General features: G+C 48.6%; 1 protein-coding gene across 1 annotated transcript; it reads right to left on the reverse strand.

Annotated features, from left to right (window-relative positions):
- Positions 1–8492, reverse strand: LOC148054666 (uncharacterized). Its single transcript, XM_087764288.1, has 4 exons — positions 8367–8492; positions 7601–7674; positions 6644–6725; positions 1–256 (listed from the first exon to the last, which is right to left on the reverse strand). Exons 1-4 carry the CDS (start codon positions 8403–8405, stop codon positions 128–130), a joined length of 324 nt encoding a protein of 107 aa, XP_087620414.1. The 5' UTR covers positions 8406–8492; the 3' UTR covers positions 1–127.
- Between the last annotated feature and the right edge of the window lie 5017 nt (positions 8493–13509).

A 13509-nucleotide genomic window follows, 5' to 3' on the forward strand; every position in this document is an offset into this window, starting at 1 on the left:
GGCACCATGACCGCACATCACCAGCGCAGGAGCACTTCTCTTCCTGGAGGACCAATGCGCTTCTTCACCCTTCGCCACCATGGCCGAGGTGGGTGCCCAGGCTGCAGTGAGGTTAACCTGCCCTCACCTAGTGGGGCCTGATCAGGTGCCCACACTGGCCAGTGGGGCTCCACGGCCTTTGAGTTGGGCTCCTGTGAATGAAGGTAGGCAGAAGGGAGTGGCAGTGCTGGCCCAGCTGAATAATCTCTCTGCCTGCCTGGAGGGGGAAAAAAAAAAAAAAGAGGTTATTAGGAAATTAATAGGGTGAATGGAGGGGGTGGGCAACCCAGCTCAGCTTGGTGAGACCTGGTTGCCTTGAATATAGAGCCTGCGTGGCTGGGAGGCTTCTCTCAGTGATGGGTCAGGAATCCTGCATCTTCCCTGGCTTTACAAAAATTACCTGTGGGGCTGAGGGCAGTGGAAAGCAGCAGCTGGGCTGTTCTGCAGGTATTTCAGGTATTATTAGCCTTGAGAGCATGAAAAGGTGTCTACATGGGACCAGAGAGTGGGCAGCATTGGGAGAGCCTGCTGGGTACGGACAGCACTTCAGCCACTGAACTGCAGAGTTTTTCTTATCCTCTCTCTTTCGCCTCTCCGGCTTCTCTTCAGTCTCAGGCTGACTTCTGGATTCATTCAGCCTCATTCCCCAAATCCTCAGATCTACAGAAAACATTTTCCAAGGCTTCTGCCCTGTTACTTTCTAATTTTAGAAAGGGACTTTCAAATAAATAAAACCATGAAATAATACTGGAGGGTATACAGTAGGACTTACCATGTCAAATTACAAATAAACTGAAAACATTTAACTTTAAGAACAAACACCCCCATCACACACACACCCCCCTTCACCCTGCGAAAGGCAGCATTAGAAACATTCTTGTATTTAGGTAAAAATGTGAGGCCTAAGCAGTTAAAAGGCAATGTGCTCTAAAGCTTCCCTAATCTATTTTCCTCCAATTCTTTCCACCTCTAAGAAGCTTGTGGAGTTAGTTGCCGATTAACATTCAGGAAGATTGTACTCTGTCTCCAGTTCATTGCTCTCTTGTTGGCTTATTGTTATTCAGAGCCCATTTATTGTAGATGAGCCATTCATTTTCCTCTAATTGGATGGGATTGGATTTCACTTTCATTGTTGGATGCATTGAAAACCCGGGAGGGGCTGCAGGGATCAGCCCAGGGCTGGGGAGATTTAACTCAGCACAAAGTTTAGGTTGCAGCTGAAAGAAGCTGCAATTTTTTTTTATGTGCAAATGCCTCACGGCTAGAGTTGCAAGGTCTCCCTTGTGAGCCCAAACACCTTATTGCATAACTTATAGTTTTGGTATTTTTATGTAGTTCCTCACCAAAGCACTCATCACACGGGGATTGCTAGGAAGATTTCTGAGCGTCAGAAACTCCGCAAGGGCTTTGCACCAATGTCCCTCCTGTCAGGATCCAACTGGCTTTATGACTCTCTCAAATGTTTGGATGAAATCTTTTCACAGTGATCGGATCCTGCACTGTAACATCCTCCCCTGCAAATCTGCTCAGATTCGTTTGGGGTAATACAAGGGTCTGCAAGCAGAAGGTAATTGGGAGACTGCGCTCTGCAGTTATTCGCACCACAAATTACTCCAGCAGCTGCTGCATCCCCACCTAAGGGCAAGCCAAAGGCTGAAGAGCCTGCCTGGCGCTGAACCACAGCCCGGTTTTGTGGTAGAGCCACAAGCCTGGACCAAATCCATCTCTCCCAGCCATCTCATAACTCACTCTGAAGTGTTGGCAGCAGAGCTAAAAATACATATGGGTACCCGCACGTGGGTGTGCATGTCGCTCACCCGGCGAGTCGCTGTGCCATGTGGGAGCCCCCTTCCCAGTCGGAAATACAGGATGGCCATGGTCATGGCATGGGCAAGGACAGCACAGCCACTCTGGGCTCCTGGGCTGTAGCATCTGGCATCTCACCACACAGCTCAGGGGCTGCTGGGAGGGAAAACAGCCCTCCTCGTCCCCTCAGAAAACCACATCTGCCGAGAGCAGGTCTCAGGATTTAACTGCCTGAATTAAAGGCAGTATTAAAATTAAACTCAAGGATTTAACTGTCTAAAAAATAGGTGCCTGATCTACTGCAGGTTGCTTTGGAGTCAGTGGAGAGATGGGCACCCCTGGGAAGTGAGCGATGCCTCCTGAGATGGGTCTCACGGGTGGGACAAGCTGCTCTCTGGAGCAGAGAAGCAAGGAGATGCCTACCTTAGATGCAGCCTTGAGCTCTAGCACATCCCCTAAACGTCTCCTAAGCATCCCTAAACTCAACTCTAAACATCAGCTGGCAAGGTAAACCAGGGGTTGTCTTTCTGGGAGAGAAGGTGGAGGGAAATGAAAAGGAGCAGGGAGGCAGTACGAGGCAGTACGGCAAAACTACTGCGGTGTGTTGGAAGGGTTAACATCTGGCCTCCTGCAGATGTACATCTGATGGGGACCTGGGGGCTGGCTGAGCTGGGGTATTTACATGGGAAATTCTCCAGCAAACTGCAAGCATATACTTCAGCCTTTCCCTCAGCGGGGGCCCATTTTGCACCTCTCTTTTCTTCTGGGGCATGGATTTTCATTAAACATGTAGGAGTGTCATCCCTCTGACACCTTTACTCTGCTGACAGATAGGTTTTAAACTGGCCAGCAAGTTTAAAAGCTACCAGAGGGGGTACAGAGAAAGGAGGGAAACACGTGTACCTACACACAGTGACGGTGTGATTAGAAAGCAGGTAATTAGAAGGATGGAACAGTTATCAAATAAATTATTGAGAAAGACCCTCTGCTCATGCACACAAGAACCAGCAAGACCCATTTCCTGCAGATCCGTGCCCAGCTGCTGATACCACCTAAGAAGGTGCCAGCTTGGCCCAAAACCCTACGTGCAGTAAGGTATTTGTTAATTTCTTTTTCATGTGGATCCTCTCGTGTTTTATAAAGGCTAAGTGCACACTTGAACCCTTCCCTCTCATAGAATCATAGAATCGTTAAGGTTGGAAAAGACCCTTAAGATCATCGAGTCCAACTGTCAACCTATCACTGCCAAGTCCACCACTAAACCATGTCCTCGAGCACCAGGTCTACCTGTCTTTTAAATACGTCCAGGGGTGGAGACTCAACCACTTCCCTGGGCAGCCTGTTCCAATGCCTGACTACCCTTTTGGTGAAGAAGTTTTTCCTAATATCCAACCTAAACTTCCCCTGGCACAGCTTGAGGCCATTTCCTCTCGTCCTATCCCTTGTTACTTGGCAGAAGAGACCAACCCCCGCCTCGCTACAACCTCCTTTCAGGTAGTTGTAGAGAGCAATAAGGTCTCCCCTCAGCTTCCTCTTCTCCAGACTAAACAACCCCAGTTCCCCCAGCTGCTCCTCAGAAGACTTGTTCTCTATACCCTTCACCAACTTTGTTGCCCTTCTCTGGACACGCTCCAGCACCTCCATGTCCTTCTTGTAGTGAGGGGCCCAAAACTGAACACAGTATTCAAGGTGCGGCCTCACCAGTGCCGAGTACAGGGGCACTATCACCTCCCTGGTCCTGCTGGCCACACTATTCCTGATACAGGCCAGGATGCCATTGGCCCTCTTGGCCACCTGAGCACACTGCTGGCTCATGTTCAGGCAGCTGTCAACCAACACCCCCAGGTCCTTTTCAGCCAGGCAGCTCTCCAGCCACTCTTCCCCCAGCCTGTAGCATTGCATGGGGTTGTTGTGACCCAAGTGCAGGACCCGGCACTGAGCCTTGTTGAATCTCATACAGTTGGCCCCGGCCCAACGATCCAGCCTGCCCAGGTCCCTCTGTAGGGCCTTCCTACCCTCCAGCAGATCGACACTTCCACCCAACTTGGTGTCATCTGCAAACTTACTGAGGGTGCACTCGATCCCCTCATCCAGATCATCAATGAAGATATTGAACAGGACCAGCCCCAACACTGAGCCCTGGGGAACACCACTTGTGACCGGCCGCCAACTGGATTTGGCTCCATTCACCACCACTCTCTGGGCTGGGAGGTCCAGCCGGTTTTTAACCCAGCGCAGAGTGCACTTATCCAAGCTGCGTGCAGCCAGCTTCTCCAGGAGAATGCTGTGGGAGACTGTGTCAAAGGCCTTACTAAAGTCCAAGTAGACAACATCCACAGCCTTCCCCTCATCCACTAAGCGGGTCACCTTGTCATGGAAGGAGACCAGGTTAGTGAAGCAGGACCTCCCTTTCATAAATCCATGCTGGCTGAGCCTGATGCCCCGGTTGTCCCACACGTGCCGCGGAATGGCACTCAAGATGATCTGCTCCATGACCTTTCCCGGCACCGAGGTCAGGCTGACAGGCCTGTAGTTCCACGGATCCTCCTGACCCTTCTTGTAGAGGGGTGTCACGTTTGCTAACTTCCAGTCATCTGGGACCTCCCCGGTTGACCAGGACTGCTGATAAATGATGGAGAGTGGCCTGGCCAGCTCCTCTGCCAGCTCCCTCAGTATCCTCGGGTGGATCCCATCTGGGCCCATGGACTTGTGCGCATCCAGGGGGAGGAGCAGGTCGGTGACTGTCACCTCTTCGACAACTGGGACTTCACTCTGCATCCTATCTCCGTCTCCCAGCTCAGGGGCCTGAAAAACCCGAGGATGACCAGTCTGACTATTAAAGACTGAGGCAAAGAAGGCATTAAGTACCTCAGCCTTCTCCTCATCCTTTGTGGCAATGTTTCCCTCTGCATCCAACAAAGGATGGAGATTCTCCCTGGCCCTCCTTTTGGCACTGATATATTTGTAAAAACATTTTTTGTTATCTTTAACGGTGGTGGCCAGTTTAAGTTGTAGCTGGGCCTTTGCCTTTCTAATCTTCTCCCTGCATAACCTCACAACATCCTTGTAGTCCCCCTGAGTCTCCTGCCCCTTCTTCCAAAGGTGGTAGGCTCTCCTTTTTCTCCTGAGTTCCAGCCAAAGCTCTCTGTTCAGCCAGGCCGGTCTTCTCCCCCGCCTGCTTGACTTACAGCACATGGGGACGGGCTGCTCCTGTGCCTTTGAGACTTCCTTCTTGAATAACATCCAGCCTTCCTGGACTCCTTTGCCCTTCAGGACTGCCTCCCAAGGGACTCTGTTAACCAGACTCCTAAACAATCCAAAGTCTGCCCTTCTAAAGTTCAGGGTAGCAGGTTTGCTGACCCCCTTCCTTACTTCTCCAAGAATTGAAAATTCTATCATTTCATGGTCGCTGAGCCCAAGAGACCCTCCAACCACCACATCGCCCACCAGGCCTTCCCTGTTTGTAAGCAGCAGGTCCAACGGGGCACCTCCCCTGGTTGGCTCGCTTACCAGCTGCGTCAGGCAGGTGTCTTCCACGCACTCCAGGAACCTCCAAGACTGCTTTCTCTCTGCTGTGTTGTATTTCCAGCAGATTTCTGGTAAGTTGAAGTCTCCCACGAGAACAAGGGCTAGAGATTGTGAGACTTCAGCCAACCGCTTGTAGAAAACTTCGTCTGTTTCCTCATCCTGGTTGGGTGGTCCATAACAGACTCCCACCAGGTATCTGCCTTATTAGCCTTCCCTCTGATCTTTACCCATAAGCACTCAACCTTATCATTACTGTCATTGAGCTCTAGACAATCAAAACACTCTCTAACGTACAAGGCTACCCCACCACCTCTCCTTCCTTGCCTGTCCCTTCTAAAGAGCTTGTAGCCGTCCATTGCAGCACTCCAGTTGTGTGAGTCATCCCACCATGTTTCCGTGATGGCGACCACATCATAGTTTTCCTGCCGCGCAATGGCTTCCAGCTTCTCCTGTTTATTGCCCGTGCTGCGTGCATTGGTGTAAATGCACTTCAGTTGGGCTACTGATCTCTTCTCCAACACAGGCATGCCACCCCTAGGCTCATCCCTAGCAAGCCTGGTTTTATCCCCTTCCCCCTTCGAATCTAGTTTAAAGCTCTCTCAATCAGGCCTGCTAACTCCTGAGCCAGAATCCTTTTCCCTCCTCTCCCTGCATCCTTTAGTTAAATTTTAGGTAACTTGATACCTCTGAGAAATCCACCCATCACCCACACTCGGTGGAAGGAGACCAGCAGAGACCACAAGAGCCTGGGGGGGAGGCAGAGGGACCCACGTGCCAGGGGGGTTGAAAATTAGAGAATTAACACCAGTCCCAAAGACCAGGCTCTGGCTGAGACACAAGATATTTAAGACATTAACCATTAAAAGTGATAGACCAAGCAATGAGGACAATGTGCAAAGGTGCCTGAAGTTTAAAAAAATATTAAAAACAGGAGGTAAAATTTGACCTGTTGTTTGCTCAGAATTTTTTGTTTAAAAGGACAATGGGAGACACTATACCTAAAAGGCTTTGACGTGAAGACCTGCATTACAAGTAACTGGTACAAAGCACAGACGTTTTGAGAGCCTGCAGCCCCATGATAGCACAGGAAACACCAATGGCAGCAGCAAGCCTGGCTGTCCAGATTCGAAGGCGAGTTGACCAACCAAAGAGCTTCAGGTGACAGCAAGCCCACGAGACGTCACAGTCTGTCACTTCAATCTCCAATTATGCACATAAAATATTATTTTGGGTTTTTTTCAGCTTCATTAAATAAATCAGTTTTATATACCTTCTTCCTACAGAGATATTTGGTGGTTGTCAACTTCTGGCTCTTGGTGGTTCCTAGGGTCTTCGGGCCGCTATTAAACAGTCTGTGAATGATAATTAAACAAAGCAAGTCTATGAGCTCAACAGCCGCTATCCCGGGTTTGCACCTCCCCTGGAAAATTGTGGTGGTCTGCAAAGCAAAAATTACAAAAACCATCTGCTCTGGCTCCCACACAGCCTCCCCTTAGCCTTCCCCTGAGTGTGCTAAGCAGCACAATCGTAAATCATCTCACTGGGTTTTTCAGGCCTCTGCAGATATGTGGGTTACGGGCACTGAAGCTGGCCACAGTCATGGTCTCACCAGCACTGTACGGAGGGGATCAACTCCTTATGGCTAATGGTGCTTTCCTGTATTCCCTGTGCAGGGATTATGGAGCCTCTGCATATCTCATTGGTTTTAACCATTACACACCATCTCTGTGGTATCTCCAGCACTTTCAGATTGTTTTCCAAATCATGGATATAGACATTGAGTCCCCACAGGTCTTCCAGGAACCTGTTGGACATTTTCCTTGGGATGATGTTCTCGAACAGCAGTTACAGCTCAGATACTGCTGAGCTACTTATGGTCATGCTATATGCACTGCACCAACTTTAGCATGACTTTTTCTCATAATGTTACTTCTTACTTAAGCAGGGATCATGCATTTCCACCTTTAACCCAGCTTCAACCCAGCTTCAGGAGAACCTTTGTCTGTAAAATCGTATCAACCCACATCAGTGAACATCTCGGTTGTATCACACACTCAGAGTTCAGGTATTTTTGTCTTGTTTTTCTCCATTTTTTTTCCAACTATCAACTACAAAGAGGCAGCGGGACTCACGCAGTGAGTCACCATCGCAGGCAAGGATGCTTGCTTCCCAAAGTCAAAACAGGGCAGCATCAGAGAAACCAAAGTGCAGGTGGGGAATCTCTTACCTCTTCTGTCCTTGGGCAGAGCTGCCTTTCAGCTTTTCCTCTTGCACATCAGGCACACCAAACTCCACTCTTCTCTAAAGAAAAGCAAAGCCAAACCGCTCATCCCACAGCTACAGAAACTCTGGGAGGTATTGACCTCTACTGGTGCAAGGGCTTTACCAATCAAAGTCTAGCAGGAATGGTAAAAATTATGAGCTTTTTAAACTCTTCCAAACAATTATAGAAGGAAATGAGAACTTTCTGTGCCATTTTAATGTCCTCCTGTTTTAGTAAAAATTTGACATGCCTGTTTTATTCCATTTCAGGATTTTTTTCTGATTTCCTGATTTTGCCTTGTCTTTGTTTACTTATTTTTCCTTCCTCCCATTCTTAGAGAATTTACAGAGGTTAAAAAGAACACATGCAACCAGGCAAAAAAGGACTTGAATACTAAATTAAAAAAACCTCAGTGCGGGCGAGGAATGAGAGAAGTGAGAAGGTGAAAAAAGAAGAGCAGACGATTCCTAAGAGCAGGACATCCCACCCCAGACTGCACCTCCTCACCCTCCAACTGCAGAAGCAGAGGTTATTTGCAGACTGACTGCCTCTCCTGGCCTTACCTCCTACCAAATCTTTATTTCCCAGAAAGCATCTTTCCAGGCCCAAAACAGGTACCAGGAGTGTCTGGACCCTGGTTCTCACCGGGCAGATGCAGAAGCTACAGTGGCACTGAGGCAGCCTTACCCGTACTCTTGGTGCGCCTCTGGGAAACACAAGGTATACTTACAAAGGCATTTTGCCTTAGGCTGGGAAGAACCGTCCTCATCTTCCATAGTTGTCCAAGAAATTACAATGAACAAATGGCTCCCTGTCGCTCATTATTTTATTGTGGGTTTGCCTCCATGCGAACAAGCTGCATCATGACCTAGGGAATGAAAACTGCCTGATTTTCGCAGGTTTGCAGGCAACATTGCCATTTCCTCACTGCAGTAATTCAAGCTCCCCATTCCTATGCCTCTTACAGCCCTGTCGCTCCTCTCACCGTGCCTCAAGAAGGGCCCCAAGCCTTTCCATGGTGTGCCCAGGTCCCCCATGGCCAGCCGGGCAGGACCTTCCACAGCCCCTTGCGGGGACAGCCCGGGGGGGTTCCGCCTCCCAGCTGGCCATTTGAGGGGTCCTTTCTATCTGAAGCATAGGGCTAGGTCCTAACATACATTGCTATGAATAAAAGACAGGCCACTAGCTAACAAATAACAAAACCACCACAATCAAAACATCTGCTTATCCTTGGGGTGTATCTTCTCTGGAGAGGATGAGCCTCGCTGTCGACTCGGCTGCAGCGCTGCCAGGGTGGCGAGGACAGGCCAGCCATTACCCTTGGGGCTTCCCGAGGGCAATGGCCCTTCTGCCTCTGCCATCCCCGGCCTGCTGGGGCATGGCTCCCACCAGCTTTCCCCACCCCAGGGCTTGGGTAGAGCGGTCTCTGCCGGCCTCGTTTCTTGCTTGTACAGGTGGGCCCGTGAAGGGTCGTGTCTGCCACGTTGTGTCAGCCGCCTGGGCCTGGCTCACCGCAGTTAATGGTGGGAGGCCTTGCAGGGCTGCCAGGACACAAAATGATGTTTTTTCCTACAGCTGCTGTCCCCAGGAAGGGGAAAAGCATCATTTTTTTACCACGGTGCCTCCCAAAGCCATACCAGAGCGGCCCTGGGGAAAATCCCTGTTAAAGCGGGGCGTGCCGGGAGCGAGGCCGCAGGGCGCCACTGTGCCGGGCAGGAGCCACGGGGGCAGCCTGGCCCGGCTCCCCAAGGAGCAGCGTTCACCAGCACCCCGCCGGCCGTTTTGTCCCGGCCTTATTTATTTGTTATGAATAATTACAGCTCCCCTTTCCCCTCCCCTCCGGCCTGGGCACAAAGCAGCCCGCTCCCCAAAAGGCAGTGGCATGTAAAAGTTTGCTGTCGCATCTCCATTAAACTGTATGCTCTCCGCCCGCCAGCAATAATGCACTTCAGATAATTCGTTGACGCAATATATTTTCCAGGATAGGCTTTTGTTTTCTTTCTTGGCTGCTCACCCTCTTTCTGTGGTCAGTTTTGCTCATTTCTCTTGTAAGCTGTCTAGAGGCAGAGAAAAGGCTTTCAGTTTTAAGCAGTTTCCTTTTCAGTCCCCCTTTATTGAATTCCAACCTCCATTTTTTTTTTTTTTTTTTTTTAAGCATAGGGACATCATTTATCTTGGACTTTAAGTTGCGGGGGCCTTCAAGGGGCTTCTTTTTTTCTTTCCCAGCTGCATTTGTTGACACACAGTCAATCTGTTTTTTGCCTTCGTTCCCCCTCTTCCCCCCAGCAGGCCATAAAGTATCGACAGCTGTGCCCTTTATTAGCATAGCCATTTTAAGCACAACAAGGGGGAAGAGACTAAATATATTACAGCCATTACCTCTGTCAAAAAGTGACAATTTTAAAACATTTTAGCTTTTCACTGGGAAAGCCGGCAGCACAAAAGAAAGTGCTATAATTTTATTGTAAATGCTTTTTAAATATGGGTCACTTGGCCATAATCAATAGAAAGGATGGAAAAGTTCAAAGCTTGAGAACAGTTCAGGCAGATAGCAGAATTTTTTTTTTTTTTAAAAAGGCTTGTCTTTAAAATATGCTAATTGGGGCAAAAATACAACAGTGAGAAGCATGCAAAATAAGATCTTGTTCCTGACGGTTTTGTTTTTTGTACAGCTCTGTTCATGCTTTTCCCATCTACTTATAAGTGTGTTTTACAACTTGGATGGGAATTATTCCTCCCCAACAGGGTGTTATGAACATTTTGGGACTGAGAAAATGGGAGGGAATCCAGACAGTCACTACTCTCTTCTCAAAAAGGGAAAAAAACCCCAAACCCTACTGTTTTTTCAAACGCCTTTGGAAGCGTGACATGCCACAGCACTGATTTACCAGGAAAGATCACTTCGTGAGGATAAAATAATCCTGAAGCCTTAGAATCCTGGTAGTTTAGGTTCAGGTTTGGATTCTCACATTTTCTGGTTTTTATATGGCAGAAACTTGTATTTTAAGCTTCCAGAATGAGGAATTGGCCTTTTTGATTAGATGAGGACTAATGCCCACAGTCAGCATCTGTTATGAGCTCTAAAAGGTAAAAGAGGGCTTACAGATGCCCTGAAGCCTGTGGATCTTGGCTGCTTTTGTTTTAATTTGTAATGGGTTTATCAGGCAAAGAGGAAGGGGCAATCTCAGCAGGGTTTATTTTGAAAGGCTTCACCTTCCTCTCCATTTGTAACATCTGGGGAGAACTTATATGTCTTTTCTCTCTCTTATCTGTACCTCCCTAATTACAACTTTTGCTCGAGGTTTCACCCTGCTTTTTAAATTTCAGAGCATATGTAAAACTTGGCTTATACCGAGGCAAGTTGTTAAACAGGCTCCCAAAAGCAAAGCTGCTTTAGAGGACCTATTTAAGCAAAAGTCCTTGAATTCCACACAATACGCAGTACCTATCAGCTGTTGCGATGCAGCGTTTGTCTTGGGGTGGTTCCTGGGGGCCCATATCCCACTGCACTGAGCACTCTCTGAATTTGCAGGAGAGAGCGAGCGAGCGAGCGAGCATCCTGCTCTGGGAAGAGTGCGGTCCATGGCGAAGGGGAAACGGGAAGGAATTCTCACCACCCATCTTTTGGCAACCAATTTAGCAGTTAAATGTAACCAGCTGGTCTCCCCAGGCTCCCTCTGTAGTCGAGGGAGGGAAAGCAAAGCTCCTGCAGAGGGTCATTCAGTGCACCCAAATTAGCCTTACTCCGAATTGTGCTCTCTCTCATCCGTGACTGGAGGAGTTTGAAGAGACTACCCGGGTAATTTAGCCAGCTAAGATGGGTGGTCTGAATAATTCCTTCCCCACCAACCTCTAAAAGCCTGCCTAGGTACCCCACAGAGATTGGCATGCCGTCGGAAGGATCGATTCCCAAGCACGTCAGCAGTTCAGTAATCTGCGCTCATGCCTGCTCTAGAGAAAGCCAGGATGCTCGAGGAGCTTACTTGATCCTGTTGGACCCTGTAGCTCCCAGTCCAGACAGGGAGCTGACCTGAGCCACGCTGTCAGGTGATGGTGTTGGACTGGTTGTGGCGATGGTCAGGTTTTGGGGAATTTTTCTTTTTCCCCACCTGTCAGACTGCATCTGCTGTCCTCAAGCCTGGCCAGAGGCCACTGAGATGGGAGTAGCTGCGGGACAGCCTGGCCCTTAGAGGTGTCTAATGGTGGGATTGAAAGTGGCTCCGGTGCTGCATAGACAGGAGACATGGCTGCTCCTACCTCCTTCCCAACGAACGAGTTTGGTCCCTTCTTGTGGCACCCCCTCTTCCTCATCCTCACTTGTACAGAGTGAGGAATGGGGGCTCGCTCTCAAGAAGGAGAGCAAGTCACAGAGGTACGGGCGCACCTCCAAAACGAGGGACAGACATGCCACAGCCAAAGCGTTACCGATTCTTGCAACCAAAGGCAATACCCCAATGAACGCACAGCCTTCTATGGGGCCAAGTGACAGGTAAAAGCAGAGGATTAACCGGACTCACCTGCAGACAGTGATGCTGGTGGTGAGAGAAGGAGCCCTGACAAACACTCAGCTTTACTGCAAGTAGGCAATTACCACCATTTTCTGTGCCACGCAGCCACCTGCATCTCCCCCACCCCGCCTGCCCTGGTGACCCACAGGCAGTAGGAGATAGGGAGGGTGGCCTCCCAGGTCCCACCTCCGCCAGGCAGGGCCTCTGCTGCCCTCGGGTCACCCCCAGGCAGCTGGCTGGCAGCAGGGGTCGGGAAGGAGCGACAGCGTACCTTTCCAGGCTCCTCTGCCTACTCTTCAGCCAGCGCCGAGCTGCCGACGCCAGAGCCGCTTCCGCATTCCCAAGCACACCCGGCTGGAGGATACATGGCAAGGCTAACAGAACACGGATTTTGGAGAGAACCGACTTCAGGATGAGCAAAAGTTTTTGCACGAAGAAACGAGGAAAGGTTCCCTGTCACTTTTCATAAGAGCCAGAGCCATCCACGTAACCAATACGCTAACATAAAAAAGATTTTCCTTTGCCAGATTAAATTGTGCGTGCCTTTTTTTTTTTTTTTTTTTTTTTTTCCTGAAAGTGAGCTACATCTTTGTACTACTACTAAATCATCATTTTTCCATGCTTGGACAGAAAAGAATCTGACCTGGGCTGCTGTTTAACTTGCTGCTCATCAAAGACCGGCAAAGTCTGGCTCTCAACTGTTTGAACAGCGGAACAGTCTTTTTACAGCCAGCCTTATTTAAGCACAGGGTTTTATTAGCTGTTTTGTGGTAATAAGGCGAAGGACAATGTTGTGGAATGCTCCTTCAGGAGATTTGGGACCTTGTATACTTTGGGGTTTACTTTCCTCTCTTGGACTAGGACGCTTGGCAACCAACTAATACGACAGCTTCATTGTAATATTCTTTTCCTTAGTCACCTTTGACAACTAATTTTTCACCCAGATAGAGGAAAATTATTGCTTGAAGAACCATAACAGAAATATACTAGTGGCCAATTTTTCTCTTTTTTTTTTTTTTTTTTTTTTTTTTTTAAGCCATTGCAGATTTTCAGGTACTTGGAAAAAGTCCAGATAAAGGGTGAAAAATCTATTTTGGCCACACACAATATACAGCAATGTTGTATACTCAAAACATCGAAGTTAATGTGATTTTCCTCTTTGGCAAATTTCTTTAAAGTTCTGGCAATTTTCTCACAACAACATTTTTAACGGATTGTAAACGGCCCTTTTTCCTGAAAACCACTTTTGGGGCACATAAAGTTTCAATTAGCATTTGAGAATACCTGCCAGGAAGTTTTCATGAACGTTTAAACAAATACATCTGAGCTATTTTGCAAAAGAACAAAGTATGCTGACAAATTTCA

Source organism: Nipponia nippon, unplaced genomic scaffold (genome assembly GCF_047370975.1).
Source record: "Nipponia nippon isolate SJK-2023a ecotype South Korea unplaced genomic scaffold, ASM4737097v1 scaffold_3, whole genome shotgun sequence".
Classification (NCBI taxonomy): Eukaryota; Metazoa; Chordata; class Aves; order Pelecaniformes; family Threskiornithidae; genus Nipponia; species Nipponia nippon.

Coding starts and splice junctions, on each gene's coding strand:
- LOC148054666 (XM_087764288.1), bottom strand. CDS start 8,405: ATGAGGACGGTTCTTCCCAGCCTAAGGCAAAATGCCTTT. Junction 7,675..8,366: donor GCCTAAGGCAAAATGCCTTT/GTAAGTATACCT, acceptor GCTTTTCTTTAG/AGAAGAGTGGAGTTTGGTGT. Junction 257..6,643: donor AATATCTCTGTAGGAAGAAG/GTATATAAAACT, acceptor TTCCCCCTCCAG/GCAGGCAGAGAGATTATTCA.